The sequence below is a fragment of the Coffea arabica genome, chromosome 2c, assembly GCF_036785885.1.
Source record: "Coffea arabica cultivar ET-39 chromosome 2c, Coffea Arabica ET-39 HiFi, whole genome shotgun sequence".
NCBI lineage: Eukaryota > Viridiplantae > Streptophyta > Magnoliopsida > Gentianales > Rubiaceae > Coffea > Coffea arabica.
The window spans coordinates 9,606,568-9,625,667 of record NC_092312.1 but is presented as its reverse complement, the minus strand read 5'-3'; the positions used below and the strand labels follow the sequence as shown (position 1 = coordinate 9,625,667).

The 19,100-nt window shown below is 35.8% G+C and overlaps 2 protein-coding genes across 6 annotated transcripts; one reads left to right on the top strand and one right to left on the bottom strand.

The window, feature by feature from the left end:
- Positions 1-711: 711 nt before the first annotated feature.
- Positions 712-4,197, top strand: LOC140004001 (GCN5-related N-acetyltransferase 4, chloroplastic-like). Of its 3 annotated transcripts, none has more exons than XM_072074226.1 (3): positions 712-1,168; positions 1,913-2,309; positions 3,332-3,770. In XM_072074226.1, exons 1-3 carry the CDS (start codon positions 997-999, stop codon positions 3,570-3,572), a joined length of 810 nt encoding a protein of 269 aa, XP_071930327.1. In that variant the 5' UTR covers positions 712-996; the 3' UTR covers positions 3,573-3,770. The 3 variants fall into 3 exon arrangements, with proteins under 3 accessions (XP_071930327.1, XP_071930325.1, XP_071930326.1); XM_072074224.1 differs by having other exon boundaries at positions 716-1,168; positions 3,696-4,197; XM_072074225.1 differs by having other exon boundaries at positions 718-1,168; positions 3,729-4,197.
- Positions 4,198-6,385: 2,188 nt separating this feature from the next.
- On the bottom strand, positions 6,386-17,129 carry LOC140035009 (uncharacterized). Of its 3 annotated transcripts, none has more exons than XM_072074222.1 (18): positions 16,961-17,129; positions 15,479-15,688; positions 15,167-15,230; positions 14,325-14,508; positions 13,660-13,712; positions 12,254-12,342; positions 11,771-12,007; positions 11,424-11,488; positions 10,073-10,133; positions 9,877-9,994; positions 9,718-9,799; positions 9,563-9,635; positions 9,430-9,491; positions 8,726-8,821; positions 8,457-8,611; positions 8,286-8,382; positions 6,894-6,971; positions 6,386-6,813 (listed from the first exon to the last, which is right to left on the bottom strand). In XM_072074222.1, exons 1-18 carry the CDS (start codon positions 16,965-16,967, stop codon positions 6,706-6,708), a joined length of 1,839 nt encoding a protein of 612 aa, XP_071930323.1. In that variant the 5' UTR covers positions 16,968-17,129; the 3' UTR covers positions 6,386-6,705. The 3 variants fall into 3 exon arrangements, with proteins under 3 accessions (XP_071930323.1, XP_071930322.1, XP_071930324.1); XM_072074221.1 differs by having other exon boundaries at positions 6,465-6,813; positions 10,073-10,151; positions 16,961-17,118; XM_072074223.1 differs by lacking the exon at positions 15,479-15,688 and having other exon boundaries at positions 6,465-6,813; positions 10,073-10,151; positions 16,961-17,101.
- Between the last annotated feature and the right edge of the window lie 1,971 nt (positions 17,130-19,100).

Sequence of the window (19,100 nt, the reverse complement as noted above, 5' to 3'; positions counted from 1 at the left end):
TAAAATATGTATGAGACTTTACGGCTAAGCTAGTATTTACTTGATGAAAAATAAATTTTACTACTATTTTAGCATGAATCCTCCTCCATGTCCGCGAAGCAAGCGAGTTACAATGTTATATATATCAGGCTTCGAAGGCCTTTTATACTACTACTAATTGTCCAAATGTTCTTTGTAACAGATACTTTTGATCACTTGTTAAAATGTATTTCAGGTGTGAGATTTTAAAAAAAAATAAAATTAATTAGAAAAAGTATATCAATGCAGACAAATGTAGTATGTGTATATATAGGATAAGTTGAATGGGATATAAGTGTATTAATGGATGCCAAAAACCTTATCCAAATTGCGTCCTAGTATAACTCAACTCAAAACAGAAGGAATTTTGCTGTGAATAATAAACTTGCGAGTTACAACTGGTTTACATGCTAATTATTTTGGACTGTAACTCAAAACAGAAGAAACTTCGCTGTCAACATCCTAATTAAGGATACGAGTCAAAATTTACATGTCTACAAGTAATAATTTAACCTCGAGTGAACATCACATGAAATGCTTGTGTTTGAATTGCATTTTTCATGATTTTTCATGAAAAAATTATTGTAGCGATTTGATATATATGAGGAAAAAAAGTAATAAGAAAATGTGATTACGAAAATAACGTAATTTTCTCGGACGGAAAAGTGCAATCCAAATAAGGCAAGATCTGTTTTCATTTGTGCAGAAAATCAAGAACAGGGTGTGATATGATCACTTGTCAGTTGTCAGGTAGCTTCTCAGACTGCTATTTTGCTTCTTCTTACCTTAACCAACAAACAAAAAAGAACGGCAAAGGAGAATCTGAATGTCTCCTTCCAATTCTTCCTTCCTTAATCTTCTACAGCCTTATTAAATTTCCGGCACACACGACCACACAAACCAAGAGTGTGTGTCGTGTGTGTCTCTCTCCAACAATATTCTGAATCAGCCAGAGAAAGAAGCAAGAAAATTTGGACCATGCCACCATTAACAGTATCAGGGACTTCCTCAATTAATTTTAACAGCTTAAGCCTCACCCAAAACCCATCTCTAAATCATCTCAATTTCTTCAATTCTAGGACATCCTTTCCATCTTCTTATAGGGCTCCTCTTCACGACCCTCTTTCCCCTTCCCTCCTCTCTTCTTCAGGTAAATTCTTTTTTTTTTCTTTTGCTTATATTTTATTTTTTGTTATATGTATTCTATATTTATAGTTTAGACGCATGTTTGCTATGTAGGTTTGAAAGCTTTTATCTTTTCTGGGCTTTGGGTGTGATGTTATTCGATTAGAAGCTCAAAGCATGATGCTTGCTGCATATGTATGTTGGTAAAATTTGGAAATTGAGGATGAGAAAGGAAAAGGGTATTATACTTCTATTTGCTATTGCATCCCAATGTGCTGTTCAACTAATGAGTTAACTTTTTCTTTTGTTTTTTGGGCAAGATTTGGTTTTAATCTATTTACTGTCCACCCTGATACTGTATCTAGTTCTTGGAGGGCGTTAATAGGTATTTTGGATAGCTAATTATATAGGTGTTTTTAAGATTTCATTGTCCCCTTTACTAACTTTCCAAGTGCCAGCGCTTTGTTTTGGAAGGGTGTTTCTGCAATTAAGATAGCAGACGAGTTGAAAATGACTGAAAAGCCATGGGTTGTTTACCACAATATTGTGGTTCTAAATCAAAATTAAAGAATTATTGTCCTTTTTATTCGTCTCTTGTAACTACGGAAGTCGATCTCTGATCTTTAGAAATTGATCTTGAAGAAATCAATTTCTGGTTAGATAGCCTCGTGAATGACAAAGAAGTTAATTTTTAATAGACTTGCGCAACTATTTAATAGACTTACGCAACTATGGAAGGTTTTATTGAATGATTCTGTTTCTGCTATAGGGCTTTGTAGGGCCAGTCAGTTGGCTGAATTATTCCCAACCATGTCTCCTGATATAGTTGTGAGAGAGGCCAGATTAGAGGATTGTTGGGAAGTGGCTGAGACTCATTGTAGCTCTTTCTTTCCACAATATTCCTTTCCTCTAGATTTTGCATTGAGAATTGACAGGCTGATTGGAATGCTATTTGGGTTCTCTTTGCCCGGTGGTTGCCAGAGGACCTGTCTTGTTGCTGTCACTGGCCAGTCAGATGAAGATACACTGCATTTCTGGAATGAAGATTTAAAAATTGGAGGTTTTGATGGAAAATTCAGTCTAAATAAGGGATATGTTGCTGGGATATTGACTGTGGATACTGTGGCTGATTTTCTTCCAAGAAAAGGACCCCTGCGGCAAAGAAGGTTAGTATGGAATTGATTCTTCATCTCTGAATCAATCAGAATACTTCGATTTTCATGCATTTGAAACATGAATGTGTAACTTTGCTAGTACTTTAAATTAATCCAAATTGACCAACTTGATTTATTATGCAATTTGCCAAGTAGATATTGTCTATACATTGAAGAATTAGTTACAAAGGGCTTGAAGTTAAAAAAAAAAAAAAAGAGCAATTCAGTCAAATAAAGATTGGTCTTTTGGACGTGAAGGAATGTGAAGATGTGGCTAGTAGTACTGAGAAGCTTCTGGCACTCAGTATATTTTTCTTGGTTGCCTAAAGGGAGAGAGAAAAGTTAGACATCTTATTGATTGACAGGGATTTGGGGATGAATAATAAAAATATTGGATGGCTTCTCAACAACTTAACTAGCAATGGTTTAAACCATGTTGTGGGTGTTTACTTCTGCTCCTTAAATCTAAGATGTGAGATTAGACTCTATAACCTTTAAAGTCTTTCTTGTGGGAATAATGGTCGTAGGTCGGATAATGGAGAGATGATGGCGGGACTGTTTTCTTTCGGATGAATGAGAGATATTCCAAAAATTTATACAATAGGAATAAGGCATACTCCAGAAACAGTGCATGGTTTGTTAAACAGATTATTGTGACATGATGGTGGTTGCTATGCAAAATATCGAATAGTCATCTAATATGATGGGATTAGTAGATGTGATATTGATAATAAGGATGGTGATACTAGTGGAACCCTTCTTTTGTTTTCTAGATTTAGTTGTATTTGTAGCATAAACCTACTTGTTGGAACGTCACTGCTTCAGTTGTCTGTCAAGTCCATTGGTCTTAATTTGTTTTTGCAATTGGTGCTCTTGTGAATTCAATAAATTATACAGTAAACTTGCTATATGACCATACAATGATTCTCATAGGTCTACTGTTATGTTATCTTTGTTGTTTTATGTTATTTGCTTATCAATGAGCTATTGACTTGCTCTTAATGACGTATACATGATGAGCATCCTTTGTCTAGGCATAAATTAATCTTACATCTTGAGCATAGGCATGTTGGATTTGGACTATTGCTTTTTAGTGACTCCAACACAGGGAAGAGATATATCGGCATGCTGCTTTCTTGTTCTACATTCCCTTTTTGGTTAAATCCAGTAAAATATTCGAAGAAAAGGACCTCTACGTCCACTCAATGCCCATGCTTACTGCTGGCAAAATATAGATTCATTCCAATTGCTATACTTGCTACTGGTCAAATCTAGATTCATCTGTAACCTTCTGAGTGTATCAGAAAGGCACCCCCATACTTAGGTTCAGTTGGTGTATACTCTGAAGTATTCTTTGTTTTGCATTTCAAATGGAAAAGATTCTGAAAATTTCTTCAGTGCAATTATGTATCAACGCTACCATATCATCAGGAAAGGTATTGCATACATATCAAATGTTGCCGTCCGAGAAAATTTCCGCAGAAAGGGAATAGCAAAAAGGCTCATAAATAAAGCGGAGACTCAAGCCAGAAGTTGGGGATGTCGAGCCATTGCTTTGCACTGTGACCTTAATAATCCTGGAGCTATAAAATTGTACAAGGGCCAGGGCTTCAAGTGTGTTAGAGTTCCCGAAGCAGCAAACTGGCCACAGCCCAAGACTTCACCAGATGGACAGTTTCACTTCATGATGAAACTTCTGAAGTGAATAGTGAACACCTCAATCAATTTCAAGATTCCTTTCTGCAAACGTCCTGTTTTCAGATAAAAATACCATTGAAAGGGGGGAAAAAGTTGTATACTTATAGTGTACATGTGTACATTGCGGAAGCTGCAGATATTGAACGCAGCATTGTTATTGTCCTCCTGGCTGTGATATAAAATTTGTGCTAGTAATGGACTATTATATGGAGTTCTCCTACAAAAATTGATGACATGTCTAAGTGATATATACAAATATACAAATCCCTAAAATTAAGGAGGTGGGCCAGTATTTAGTTTGTATATGTTGTTTAAATCGTATGTTATTTAGGGTAGGATTTTCCCATTATATGTAGCATTTTCTTAGGTCTTTAAGCCGATCACACCGGAGATGCAAATTATGCCTGAGGGCAGCTCCAATGGGGGTGTAATGGGGAGCCATTACACCGCTCCATGACACGGCTCCCCATTGGTGCCGTGTCATGGAGATTACACGCATCACATGTATGATGCGTGTAATCCATTGAATGTGGGCCCTATGGTAACGGTAAAATTCCAGCACAAAGCACATTTAACATTTCCAACGGTAAAATTCCAATTTTGTATTTTATTTGATTTAACTTATGTAATATTATGTTATGGAGTTCAACTAATTACATTCCGAATTATTAATTAAGTATGGATTATTATGATATCTTCGCATTTGAAGTATCAAATATTTGTTTAATTTCCTACATAATTATTTTTAAAAAAATAACAATACATTATTTTTGAAACATAGAAAAAGATATATTATTCAAACTTAAAAATTAATAATATCATTTTTAGAAAATAAAAAAATTCAAAATGTACAAATTTTAACGAAAGTTAGTACTTTATTTTTTAAAAATAACAAAATTAGTTTTAAAAATTACTTTATTTATTTATGGGATATGAGTTATGCATAATTAAAATAAATATTTGATTAATTGTGGACCCATGCTATTACACCTTGTGGAGTGTAATCCATTGTGAGTAGGGCTGCAAACGAGTCGAGCCGAGTCGAGCTTTGAGCTAATCGAGCCGAGTCTCGACTAAATTTTACCAAACTCGAGCTCGAGCTCGACGAGCCGGCAAATTTCGAGCTCGAGCTCGAGCTCGGAAAAAAATAAAAATAAATATTTTATTAAAAAAAAATAAATAAAATAATATTTTTTTCTTAATAAATAATAAAATATTAAGGACATATACGTAATTTTACTATGAAAATAAAAAATAAAAAAAATATATATAATATACGTAATTTTATTATTAAATAAAAAAAAATAAAAAAATATATATATATATATATACCCAAGCTCGCGAGCCGGCTCGCGAGCTAACGAGTTGGCTCGCGAGCTAACGAGCTTAATATTCTGAGCTCGACTCGAGTTCGATTAACATCGAGCTCGACTCGAGCTTGACTCGAGCCGCTCGCGAGCAGCTCGATTCGTTTGCAACCCTAATTGTGAGTGAAAGTGTAATAAAATAGGAGAAAGTGGAATGCTGACATGACATGTGGATTACACTCCACAAAGTGTAATAGCATTGTGGATGCTCTAATAAGATACTGCATCTCTGCACTGCATATGCTGCTATCTGTCACGGATAGGTTTGGAGTGTCAATTGCTAATACCTCCTGCTCTGTTTTTCACCATTAAAAATCAGCTGTTCTATGCTTGCCTCCTTTCTACAGCTTGAGATGATTGTGGAATGCAGTAGCTGAGAGGCAAAGTTTCTTTCATGTAATGTTCCCTGAAAACCAGTTCAAAATGGAACCTTGAGCTCCAGTGTCGTTTTCTCAAACTGGCGGTTTTTCAACTTTTTATCAGTGGCCCTATTGTGACGTTTACTGATTTCATTCACCCTCCCAGAAACCAAAAAGTTCCATCATCTCGCTACAATATGCAGGAGAAGCATTTATATTATTTAACCACTCTCAGATCCTACAATTCCACCTCATCAAATGCACAGTGACTATCCTCTAGCCGTGGTGGAAATTCTACTTAGCCTCAATATACAGTTTCCATATTTCCAGTGTAAAGGAAAAAATTAGCAAATGGTAATAGACTTGCAATCCTGCAGCAGGGACCCCAATGAAAGAACTCCCTACTTTTCCTTTCCATTTTTTTTAATTCCCTCTGCTGGTTTGAGCACACTTAATATCTAAGCCAGTCAGATCAACAACTGCCGTGTTTAACAGGAGTCATAAAACAGTTTCCCAACGCTAGTCACTGATTAGCCAGGCAATTCTGAAACCTAACGTAGACCATTCTGCTGTGAAGCTGTTGCAAAGCAGAAGCATAGTTTCGGTCCGAGAGAGAGACTGTTATGCACCATGAGCATCAATTCTTGAATATTTTGCAATTCACTGACCTCAATCCTTGATCTTATGTCGATTTCAAGTAACTATGTATACAAAATCGATCGCTCAAGTTAAAAACGTTGACAGACAACAACCCAGACTAACATTATTATCTTATTTATTCCCCAGAATTAGGACTCTGTCGTGACACAACCACCCTTTGAGTGTTTTCTGGAGCTGATTTGCTCCTATAGTTTCTATAGTCAAGACGCTACAACTATCCATGCCTACAATGTCCTCAGTGGAGAAAATAACCTCGAGACTTTCTTGAGAACAAGCAGCATATTCTAAAACCAAGTTCGAGCAGCCAGCTGGAAAGACTAGTGCTTATGCTTGGACAAATTTGTTTAGCGCAGATACATCAAGAGCTGGGAACTCTCTTGCTGCAGAAAGCACAACAAGGGCAAGTTTCACGGCGTCCTCTTGACTGGATGCCTACAAAATCAAAGGTTGCAATCTAGTTTCATTTTTCAATTTATATATTGAGCTAATAATACTGCGTGGTGGATGCATACCTCTATGTTAAGTGGCAGAACTGGGTCATGAAGTGAGAGTCTAAGAAGAAACCACCCACCATAGCCAGAAACCCTTATCTGTTCACAGAAGGCAAAGTCAACCAGCATATAGCAATTTTTGGTGACAACAAAGGTCAATACAAGTTTTACCCAAGTATGTGATCTTGTTTAGGTGAGAGTGCCATCATTGTCAAACAAAATAAGAACATGTATCCCAGGAAATATTTACAACCATGTGCTTCACCTAATATTTCAATCCATATCATGCTTGAAGTGATTACTTTGCAATCTACTAATGAATGGTCATTTAAGGAATGAACTAAATCAATAACTGCTCATTTAAAAGCTAAATGGAACCTTTTTGACAATAAGAATTGTAAATAAAATAAAAAAAGAAAAAAAAGAGCTTCAAAACAAGAATAACTTCCTAAGTTAAAGAGTGCAGTATTTAAAATGCTTCAAACTTAAGAAAAAAATTGATAGTTTTATTCGTTTTGCATAAATATAGAAGTTGATTACTTTAAAGTCAACTTCTCCATTTGTTCCATCCCCTGTTTACTTTTCTTATCCTCCTCCTTTTGCAATTCATACAACACTCCAACAAACAATCTAACACACACGGCATTTATGCGGTACACTAGAAATCCAACTTAACTGATCCAAATAAGTGAGTAATTATTCACACCAAAATTTTCAAGCAACTTTCCAACACAAACCGTTTGGAAAACAAGTGTCCTTTCATTGGACTTGATGGTTGCAAAGAAATTGATGTCAGGAGGTGTAAGTTGAATTCACGGACAAAGTATGTTAGGCACCATTGCCACACGCCAGTTGGTCCAAAACAAAGAATTAAAACTGAAGAAGATTTATAGGTGGAAAAGGTCTTGGGTTTTGGACCCGTGTGAGAATATTGGTTTGAATTGCAAAAAAGAAGATGAGGAAGAAATGTGACTTGAAGAAATCGACTTCTATTTTTTAAAAATAAAATAGAAAAAAAGCATCAACATATTTTTCATTTAGAATAAAAATAGCACCATTATAATAATTAACCCTAAGGCAGAGTAGAACTGCATACTAAGAAAAATTCAGACTCTGTACTCGATCAAAAGAGAAAAAGTTCAGTAACCCAAAAAAAAAAGTGAGATAATGGGAGTCTCCTTTCCCAGCATTAGCAAGTTTGGAAAAGAAGAACACCATTATTTCTCTCTGTGTGGTCACCTCTACCTTAAAAGCCACCCTTCCCTGACACTGCACGAGGCAGCAAAATCACCCACAGGTGTACCATGACTATCAGCAAACAGTGTTATCCATTTAGGCTCCAAGACAAGCACAAACATGAAGATAAATTTTTAAACTAAGATGGACTGCTTGAAATCAAGTCATTGGACTTACTCCTTCATAGTTAACAGGCGCTTTTTGAAGCTTTGGATCTGTAACAGTGATATTCTCCAGATGATGTATAACTGCCTCCCCATACTCCCGAAAAGACCTAGATGCACTAGCAAATTAGTTAAAACACCTACGAAAAATTGACTTGACCAAACATCAAGTATGGTGGCATACCCTCCTTTAAGATCTGCATGAGTCTGATCAATCTTTAGTCTCAACTCAGCAGCAAAAGCAGGTTCCTCAAGACCTTCCACTAAACCTGTAAGAACCTTGCTGCCTCTGCCTTCACCAGAAGCTTTAGCTGATGCAAGCTTGTTCAAAAGTTTGACCTGCAAGCATGGACTATTTCTTGTTTAGGATTTGTTTTTGTTGAGAGGGGAGAGAAAATAGAAAAAGATTTAAATCCTTGTTACTACCTACAGATAAATGAAATCAAAACTTACCATAAGATATGCACCATCATCAAGCCAGTGATTCTCCTTGAGAGCACCATGCCCACTGGTTTCAATAGCCAAATGTGACTCCTCACCAACAGAGTTCTGTAAAATAGTGTTTCACCAGCTGTAAACTTTTTGTTGCTGAAAAGTGTGGAGCTTAGAAAAGGGGCAAATCATTAGTAAAATGAGACTACAAGAAGACAATGTCACTTCTTTGACAAACAAAATCTTCAATGTCAGTCCTCCAAATATGTACCACAGTAACAAGATTCCGTATTTGACCTTTACGAAAGAAACACTTCCCTAAAGATGGTCTACTTTCCTTTTTGCTTTCTTTGGTTTAAGCATGTCAATTCAGAGAACTTGCATGTATGATATTTTGCCATTCCTCAAGAATTAAAGCAAAAATTTTGAAAGATTTGTGGAAAAAGCATTAAGCCATATTAGCACAAGTATGTTGGTTTCAAGAGCTATGTGGAGTTGAGAGGATGCATAATGTTTATTTATTTATAGCTTGTAACTTTTGAAAAGCAATGACATAATCAAGTAATATCCAACCTCTTCCCTTATCCAATATTCCAATTACTCCAATTATTCACACCTGTCTATCCTGAGGGTATCAGTCTGTACTTGATTCTTTGAGAAAACCAAGCGCTAACTACAAAGCAGAAACAAACTACTATAAATGTGTCAAAAAAACTCAATCATACCAATCGGATTGCTTCATCAATGACATTTTTATAGCCCCTTTTAAAACGGCGGTGCTTCCCTCCTGCACAAAACCAACTGCATGAACACCTCCATTATGAAAGATAAAGCAGGAAACGTGTTTACTTATCTCACCTAATTTCTTTTCAATAAAAGTGGTCAAACCATCTGAAGTCACACTGTCTGTCACAATAGTTGTTCCTGGATGCTAATTGATGGCAACATAGAAAAAACCCAACTTAGATTCAGATTAAAAGCAGGCAGTCATTTAAGTGTTCCACAAAAATTACCTCCTCTAAGACGATAGCAGACATTAAAGCAATCAAACGGTTTCTATTAAGTTCTCGGCCTGAGGAATCTACAGCAGCAGATCTGTTAAAAAGCACTTTAGAATTAACAAATCAAAATCAATTGGATGCAGATGGGTGTGATAACACATAAATAATCACCTATCAACATCAGTATCAAAGATTATCCCCAAATCAGCCTTGTTATCAAGGACAGCCTTGGTGATTGCTTCCATTGCTGCTTTATCCTCTGGGTTAGGAATATGATTAGGAAACATACCTGAAATGAAAATTAACAGTCAATCAACAAATATCTTGATGAAACCTATGCAAACGGAAGTTTGAGTGAAAGTAATACCATCTGGTTCTAGAAACTGACTGCCAGATGCAATAGCTCCCAAAGGCTCAAGCACTTTACCCTGCTTAAACAAAAACAGCTATGCAGTTGTCATATAACTAGAAGAACTGCACATATACAGTCTAATGACCATGTTAATAGTATAACAGCCAAAGTGAATGCTGATTGTATTAACTAAAGATGGGAAAAGGTTGCAATTATATGGATGTGTAAGAACCATATGTCTCCATTTTACCAACTCGAGTTCAAAAATCAACCTAAGTTCGGAGGGTAGTTATGTGGATTTAGCCTGTACAGAGGAATTGAAGGTTTTCCTTAAGCAAGTTGCTGCCAGACCTCTTCTCATGGGTTACTTAGTTATATACCAAACCATCAAGGTTAGGGACACATTTGGATAGGTCGTCATCCATTAAACAACAATGACTGCAATGTCATCTCAATTTGCCCATGTGTGTTTCTGTATAGGACATTCTTTCAATTCCATCTATTTCTAGCTAACTTAATGCTCAACCCAATTCACAGAAAATCAAAGGATGCTGTAATGGAACTAACTGGGTATTTAATTCGAGTGCCTTTGAAATGAACTCAATTCAAAGCTTCTCACTTCCATTTTCTCACGGGCTTACATCATTTGAATAGCCAAATAACATGTCCAGCTTTTAAGTTACCCTACAAAGTCCAAGTTATTCTTGACTTCACTTTTGAAATTCAAGTAGCTTGAGGATACATATATGTTTCAAATAGGAGCTCCGCAACTTTTGGATGACTAGCTATTACTTGTATATTTCCAAACACTACCTATTTGAGCAAGCATCTTCTCCTTCCTAGATAAACAATTTCCTGAATTCCCCTAATGACAAGCGATGACTCAGATCTTCTTGAATATTGGTCCTTTCCCACCTTTGCTAGAAGATCGAATAATAAGACAGTTTTCATATCAGAAAATTTTATTTTAAAGAAAGAGTTGGTCAGAGAAAGACTAAATAAAAAACTGACTATAAAAGTGTGATGGAGGAAGGGCGGGGTGGGGAGACAGCTTTCAGATTGCTGGATAATCATTAGGATGAGAATGAGAAAGTATCAGCTGTACTGCAGAACCATAGATACTGCACAAGACATTTGTTGAGCATAACTGGCTCTAACTTTGTCTGTAGGTATGTAATCAACTTTAAGGTTATGAGGTCTTAAAATCATACAACTGAGATACCCTTTAAGATGACAAACATTGGCAAATTAAGTAAATTTATACTTCTGAAATTAGCATTTTATTAAGTGCTTTTACGTCCTTTAAATACTGTGACGAAAACATGGAGGAAAGGGAAGGGATTTACTTAGAAGAACTAAAACTTACAGCAAAGAAACCTCCCGCTCCATTCCCTGCATCAACAACAATATGGAACCCCTCGAGCGGTTTCTCTGATAATATGATGAACAAATAAGCAAAATTTGAAGCAATAAGAGTTAAGAAAGGTGATAAACAAATAAGCAAAATTTGAAGCAATAAAAGTTAAGAAAGGTGATATCTTTAAGACTGACAACACGAAGCCAGAATTTTGGAACAACTTTGATAGCACTCAGTCAAAAGGAAATACTTCATCCACAGAGAAACAAGGACACTAATCTTCTAAATTATGCTTCTGTTTCTGGAGGTACTTTCCATTTTGTTATTACATAACTCTGCGTAAAAGAAGTTCTTACCAATATTTCCTGCAGCTTTGCGAACAGCTTGCACAAGATTGGACGTATAAATGGTCATGTATTCCACTCTTCTAATTGATTGAGAAGCTTTTCTTTCTAGATCCCGTAAGTCTTCATCTGTAAAGGTTTTGTAAATACTAGCAGCACGCTCTAAGATGTCTTTTATGTCAGCTTTCCCAAGCCCTCCAGCACTTGTAAAGAACTTAAAACCATTCCGGTTGTAGGGAAGATGGCTTGCTGTATGCAAGTATAGGCAATGAACAGTCTATTTTAGCACTCTATAGCTAAGGATGAACATAATAGCATACAAAATCTGTAACAGCAAATTCAACTATCACAGCCCTGTAATTTAGTTCTTTTTTGTCTCACAGAATAAAAAAAATTAAAAAGACTGACTGACTAGATTTTTTGTACACTTCTTTTATCGTAATTGGTCCAATTTGATTTTGCATATTTGTATAAGAAATATCATATTACATTCACCTGTTATCATTATCGACCCATCCACTGGACACAGAAAGTCCTCATTTTCAGTCAGTGTACAACTAAACATTGCTGGAGTGGATGCTAGTCTACAAAAAGATTCACAGTTGTCAGCAAAAAAGTGAGAGCCGCTGTGCTTGAAAGACAGAGATTTTCTTGCTAAAGCAAATAAAAAAAATACATGCTTTGAACAATCGTTATCATGGTCTCTTCTGCATTACAGATCAATATTTCTCCCTTCCCCCCCCCCAAACCCCCCACTCATGACATATGGCAAAGAGATTCTCAAGATAAATACACTCTCTCTGACACACACACACACACACACACAGACATAAAAACACACACAACGCTCAAATTTGTAGTAGCCTAGGAGAAAAGCTTGCAAAGGGCCAGCCAACACACAGAACTTTTCTTCATTAAGGGCACAGCATCAAATGGGAAGATCATGTGAACTACCCCTGTGCCAAATGTCATAAAACTTGGAAACAAAAGATTTTCCAGAGAGGAAAGTTTTGTTGTTAGAATGAATTGACAAAAGGCACGTGAGCTATTTTTTATCAACAAGTATAGATAGCTATATCAGAAATTTTTCACAATACACAGTGATACCTTCAGAGAAGATTAGGCCCTAACAATATCCACTCCAATTCCCTCTAAGGTCATGCCACCAGGAATTAATCATCCCAATACTAGGAAACCAAAACCATGCAAATGCATCCTTGTTCAAAAGTTAGGAGAAGTATTTGACAAATGAGAGAAATGTTTCAACTATTTTCTACATCGAAGAAAAGATCATATGGTGAGAGCATGATCGTCGACGCATGCATCCAATGCATTGCAAACAAAGACATGCTGATACACTAGAATTTTTTATAGTAAAAAACTTTTAAGCAGTCAACAAAGAGTAGTTCTTTTTGAACTTTTTTTGCCAAAAATTCAAAAGTGTGCATTCTTGAAAATACTTCAAAAATATACATTCTTAAACATGCTTAATTTTCATTCTAAGTTCTTAATAAACAAATTTACCAATGTCTCTGTTGTAAGCTGTGAAAATGCTTTTTTGGTCAAGAAAAGCAATTTACAAAATATCAGTTTTGTTAGAAGTTTAATATTTTCTTTTATGTCTTTCAAAAATTTTGGATAGGTTCCAACTATAATAAATGAGTGCTAGCGTTATACGCATATGAAGCACCCTTCCACAACCTCAAAGCATACGCTCTTGAGCATATTGAAAGCGTATGAAGCGAAAGAGAAAGATGTATAAAGACTAAGCTGCGCCTCAACAGCTCCTCTCTCTAGAAGACTTTAACTCGTCCTATGTGTAGTGTTCATCAGGCAGCAAATCATTAAATATATGGGCTGATATCTTTTGGGGGAAAATGAATTTAAGAAGCACTACGCACCCGTATTGAATGACATCAAGGCCTGCACGACCAATTCCTTGAGAAACTGCATCCTGGAAGTTGATTACTGCAATTTTTAGTCACCAGACAAAACTGGCAATACAAGACGTTATGCGTAGATAACATAAACATACTCCAACCATTAAGGTTTTTAAGGAAAATGGATAATCCAATCTAACACAAGCAACTTTTCGGTTTTCACAGCCTTTGGCCTACAGTACAAAGCAATCAACTATAGCAGAACAACTAAAGTATAGAATCAAATCAATGTCTGACAAGCATTCCACCAGAGACTCATGGTGGAATGAGGAATACTTTATGTTTTAAAAAAAGAAATTAAATCACTATCACAGTACCTCAGGAATTTCCAGTCCCTCATTTAGATTCATTGGTCTACTCTAATTCATCTAAATGATTTTTCATGAAAATATCTTGAATAGCAATCCACTTTTTGGCTCAGGTATAGCAAAGCACGACTAAGAAGTTAAGATTTTGATATAGGAATCCAACCTAGGAAACTAGCAAGGAAAGCTCAGTCAAAAGAGATACTTGGCTCAACCATCCAGAAAGGATAATATCTTTCTGTGACAAAATAACCTTGGATTCTCCTCCATCTATGATGGTTTCAAAAAAACGGCTTCTGCAGACAAAGTACGTATGAATACCTGTAATGTTTTTGCAGATATCCGAGAATCATGACCTATGGAAACCCTCAAACGTCTAGCAGCATCTGGTTGCTTTCTATCCTGCAACCATGAAGCAAATGCAGCAGCTATTGCTTCTGTGATTGGTTCAGTTAGGGTAACAGGTTCTCCCTCAACACCAGCAACAGCAACACCTCGAATATCACTGTGTTAAGTTACCATTGGCACACAATCAGTATTACAGTGCACATTGCGTTTATGAGCGTAAAATTTTATGCATTATTACAACTCTTCTTAGATGTGAATAACTTCATTTGTGCCGAATCATCTTCACCAGATACTTAAAGAGGAGGATAAATAAGATGCTCTGCCAGCCTTGTGTTCACATTCATGCAATACTTTGACCACTTTGTAATAATTTTTTAGCATCATGTTGGTTGATCTAGAAGGAAATAATCTGATATCAGATCAGGTCATTTGTAGCCGTCATCTAGGTACTGTTCTTTTTTATTTTGTCTCAGGATGAATAACCTCCATTAAAGCCAAAGCTCCACAAAGATGGATTGTATAATTTCAAAAGGAAGAGGTTGGACAGCTTATCTTGGGGAAAAGTGAGGTTGTAGATAGAATCAATTGGCCATATTGCCTATTAAAAATGAGTTAAATTTTGGCAGATTCATCATATTAGACATTTTCCAGATCTTATCCTGTGGAAACCCAACATGGAATTCCTCATTATGTTTATATCATGTAAATTCTAAACACTTGAGGGTTTAAAAAAAATGGTTATGCCTGAAACAGATACCATACAATCAGTATAATGCAAAACTTTAGAATGAAAAACAAGAAGCATGAACAAGCACCTTCCATTCTGAAGCTTAAGAAAATCACTCTTTTCAATGGATGATGCTGCTGTAGGTGGCGCAGCTGCAACAAAGCTCAAGTATCATTAGATTTAAGCATGATGATACATTTTACTTCTAAACTAAAAAGTTTTTCAAGATAATCAGGATTGACATCACAGCAAAATCAGGAAGAAATCATACAACAGAATTTAGAAGGAAAAACATCAGGAGTCACAAACGGAGGTTAATAGTTTTTAAGATTTTCAATGTTTCTCCAATTTGCAAGGTTGAATCTGATATCAACCTGAATAGTGAGAGTCTAGAACAGACCATTGCAGAAAACAATCCTTCGCTTAAGTTTTGAAAAGGCACGCAACTGTATTGTGGACATGCGACTCCGTGCCAAATTCCCCCTTAGGAAGGGAGACAAGTTGCACCTATTAAGGTTACAACAGGCTTGTCGATATTGGGTGCTCAAATGCCTATTCTGCTGGCAGCTCTTTGCTACCAGAACATGTTCGATAATCTTCCCTGACATGGCTGCATGAAAGTTAAAGATTTGGATTACTATTAGACCTTTTCATCAATAAGAGTTTAATGTATAACTTCCTTTCCTATGAGAGAAAATTACCCATCCATCTTTTAACTAATATACCTACTCACATCCTCCACCAAATCCATTCAAATAACTACAAATTAGCCCGTCTCAATAAAAACGTACATGTTTTCATCATTGACTTGAAAGGAGTTGAAAGGAGCACAATGGTTTTTTTCTCTTCTTAAAAAAAATAATAAAATGAAATCTCCTGATCCCAATATATAAATCAAGGAGCATGATCATCAGACAAATAATTGGAAATGCAGCATTCACTCTTCAAACAAGTCAAATGGCAATAAAGCAACCTAGAAACTAGAATTTATTATTCCCAGAAGCTTCCATAAATGTAGCCAATTTTGCTTTCCTCTTGAAATTCCAAGAGGCAGGCATAACCAATTTACCTTTTGCTTTGTGTTCAAACAGAAAAGTAGAACATGAAAGATAAAGAAGAAAAGAATCCATCATTCATAGCAAGAAATCATCACCGTGACCAAGAATAGCAATCATTGCAAGATGAGAAAAAAAATAGGTTTTTGTATGCAGGAAGATTGCACCCAGCACAAGGCATAGATGTAAAATTTTAAATTGGAATAGGACATGAAATCACATTCAGAATCAAAAGTAATTAAATCCACCCGAATTTTGACGCAACACTCCAAAAATTGCGATTGCAAACTAACCAAAACCTTGCTATACACTTTAACATTAAAATCCACCCAGTTACAATATCAGCCTATCTTCTCTTGATATTTCTAAATTCACTAAAAGACTTTGTCTGTTGCCTACCAGAATGCCACTGTACTGTATAAAAATGTCGCCTAACTTGAACAGAATACAACTGCAAATTCCAGTTCTGACAGGAAACTCGACACAGCCTCAACATACCTTGTCAGTTCTGAATTGAAAAAGACAACCACTTTCTTTGCTAAAGTGCTTACGAATTTTAAATTTAAGACAGAATTATGCGAACCTGTACCCATATACAAATCAAGGCCTTTGTATGCAATCATTCAAGAAAACAAATCCAAAAGTAAACATAACTAAAACACGAGGAACGAAACAATAGATTAGTTGATTAAAGACAGAGACTTTGAGTGCTGAAGTGTTCATGGATTCAAACAAGGAACCGATGCATTTCAGAAAAGTCATTCAAGAAATCAGCATGAAAACTGAAAAATAAAACAAGAAGGATTGGTTGGTAGAGCGTTGATTACCTGCCATGTTTGATGAACCGAAAACAGAATACAGAGATGAGGTGCTCCCGTTTTGCAACTGGGTGCTGGAAAGAGAGTAGATAGTAGACAAGGCGACTATAACGAGGGAGACTGGGGGAGAGATAACTGATGAGTTCGGAGTAAAATAGGACGGAGGAAGTATTGTAAAGATCTCCAGAACCCAACAGAAGCAGGCCCCAAAAGATATATTAGGTGGCGATGTATTAGGTGCGCATGTATATTCTAGTTTAATGCTAGACCTCGACTATAAAACCAACCATCAAACTTGACGTCGAAGTGCACCGATAATTAACAGGTTACGGGTTCAAGTTATTAATGAGACGACGGATTGAGTTATTAAAAGAGTAAGTAGAGAGTCACAGTTCATTCTCTTCGAAAGTCTGCTTTATGGAATGTTTGGATGAAATTTAGGAATCGGAATTGTAATTGAAATCATATCCAAAAATTCAGTATCGGGTTTTGATCAAGAGTGTCATTACAATGACTAATGTTTGGTATTATATTTATAAGGTTTTGAAATTAATTTATTTTCATTTTCTTTTCTTTATTTTTTTCTTCTTTCCTTTTCCTTGCTTCCTTTTTACCAACCTTTAAGTATTCGTATTTTACCAAGTTCTCTTGAATCACCATTTGACCATCACCAATCAACCTTGCAATCTGTAGAGTATTAGAGAACGACTGACAAGAGATAAGAGAAAGACTTACACAAAAAGGGTTGGGGAAGAGAGGAATGAACTAGGATGGAGAGAAGTAGCTGCCATTGAGTATTGGAGGAGAAAGAAAGAGAGAGAAAAAAAAGGGAATGTGAGAGAGAGATTGACGAGAAATGAAAGAAAGAATCAAATGGGGTGGGAGCTGCTACCTTGGAGGGGTTGGATGAGAGAGTGAAGCGAGAAGAAAATGATGATAATGAAAACCTGCTCTGAAAGATGAGATAAAAGAGAAAAGATGAAAGAGAAAATGCTGCAATGAAGGTTGGGTCAACGTAAGAGAGTGATGAATTTTATTTTATTTTTTATGTCCTTGAGTCAAATTGAAAGAAATTTGGAAATCCACCAAAATTCCCAATTTGTTGGGGATTGAGAATTTCTAAATTTTAATGATTCAATTCTGAATCCAATACATGTAATCCAACACAGTAAGAATTGAAATTATTTCAATTCCTAATTCTAATCCCCTTTTACTAAATGGCACCTTATTTTTGAATAGATGGTTTAACTTGGAGCCAAAGAAATTGGGTGAATTCAAAACTAGGCACCTACCAAAAAAAAAAATAAAAAATCAATCGATTTAAAAGTACCGGATGTTCCGGTAAACCCAAAAAAAAAAAATCTTTAAGTATTTAACGGAGTTTAAATATCATGGTATTTGCTCTGTCTAAATCTATTTACATTAGAATGTAGCCAAAACGGAAACCAAAAAAGTAACCACAAAAAAAAAAAAAAAGAAAGAAACATGTTCAGTGGATTTACACTTCAACTGTTATTTATGACGTTTTACGTTTAAACCTCCATTTTGATTCTCATTTCTCATCTTTTGGCAGCTTTCGTGTAAATTGGCGACATTTTTGAAGGCGTGAACGTCCCAAGGTTGCTCGTGCGACTGTACCACTAAGAAGAAAGTCAAGTTGATTAGTATGCTGTAATCAATGAGCTTGGAGTTAAACTCGTATGCATTTAAAGGCTTTGTCTTAACCACCACAGCCTTGATGCAAAAAACTGCCCAGAAGATTGAAAATAATCATCAAAAAAGAATGAATAAGATACCATACCTGAGTATTTTTTTTGGGGTTTCAGTGTGTAAGTTTTTATTAATTTTTCCATACTCGTAGCATTTGTTCTTTAAACCTGTTCCGTCTGAATATCACAAATATAATTTCTGCCAGGTTCTATGAAATTATTATTCTTTATAAAAAGAAAAATGAAAAAGAAAAGGTGAATGATTATGAAATCTGTATTAGCATGTGTCATTAGCATCTACATCTAACTCTAATAGAGCAAATCACTCATAAATCCCAAAAGAAACTTATATTGCTATTCCAATTTAGATTAACATTTTTTTCGGAAGTAGAAAAGGAAGAGCAAAATTCCGTTCGTGTTAGTCTTTTGATTATTCTTTT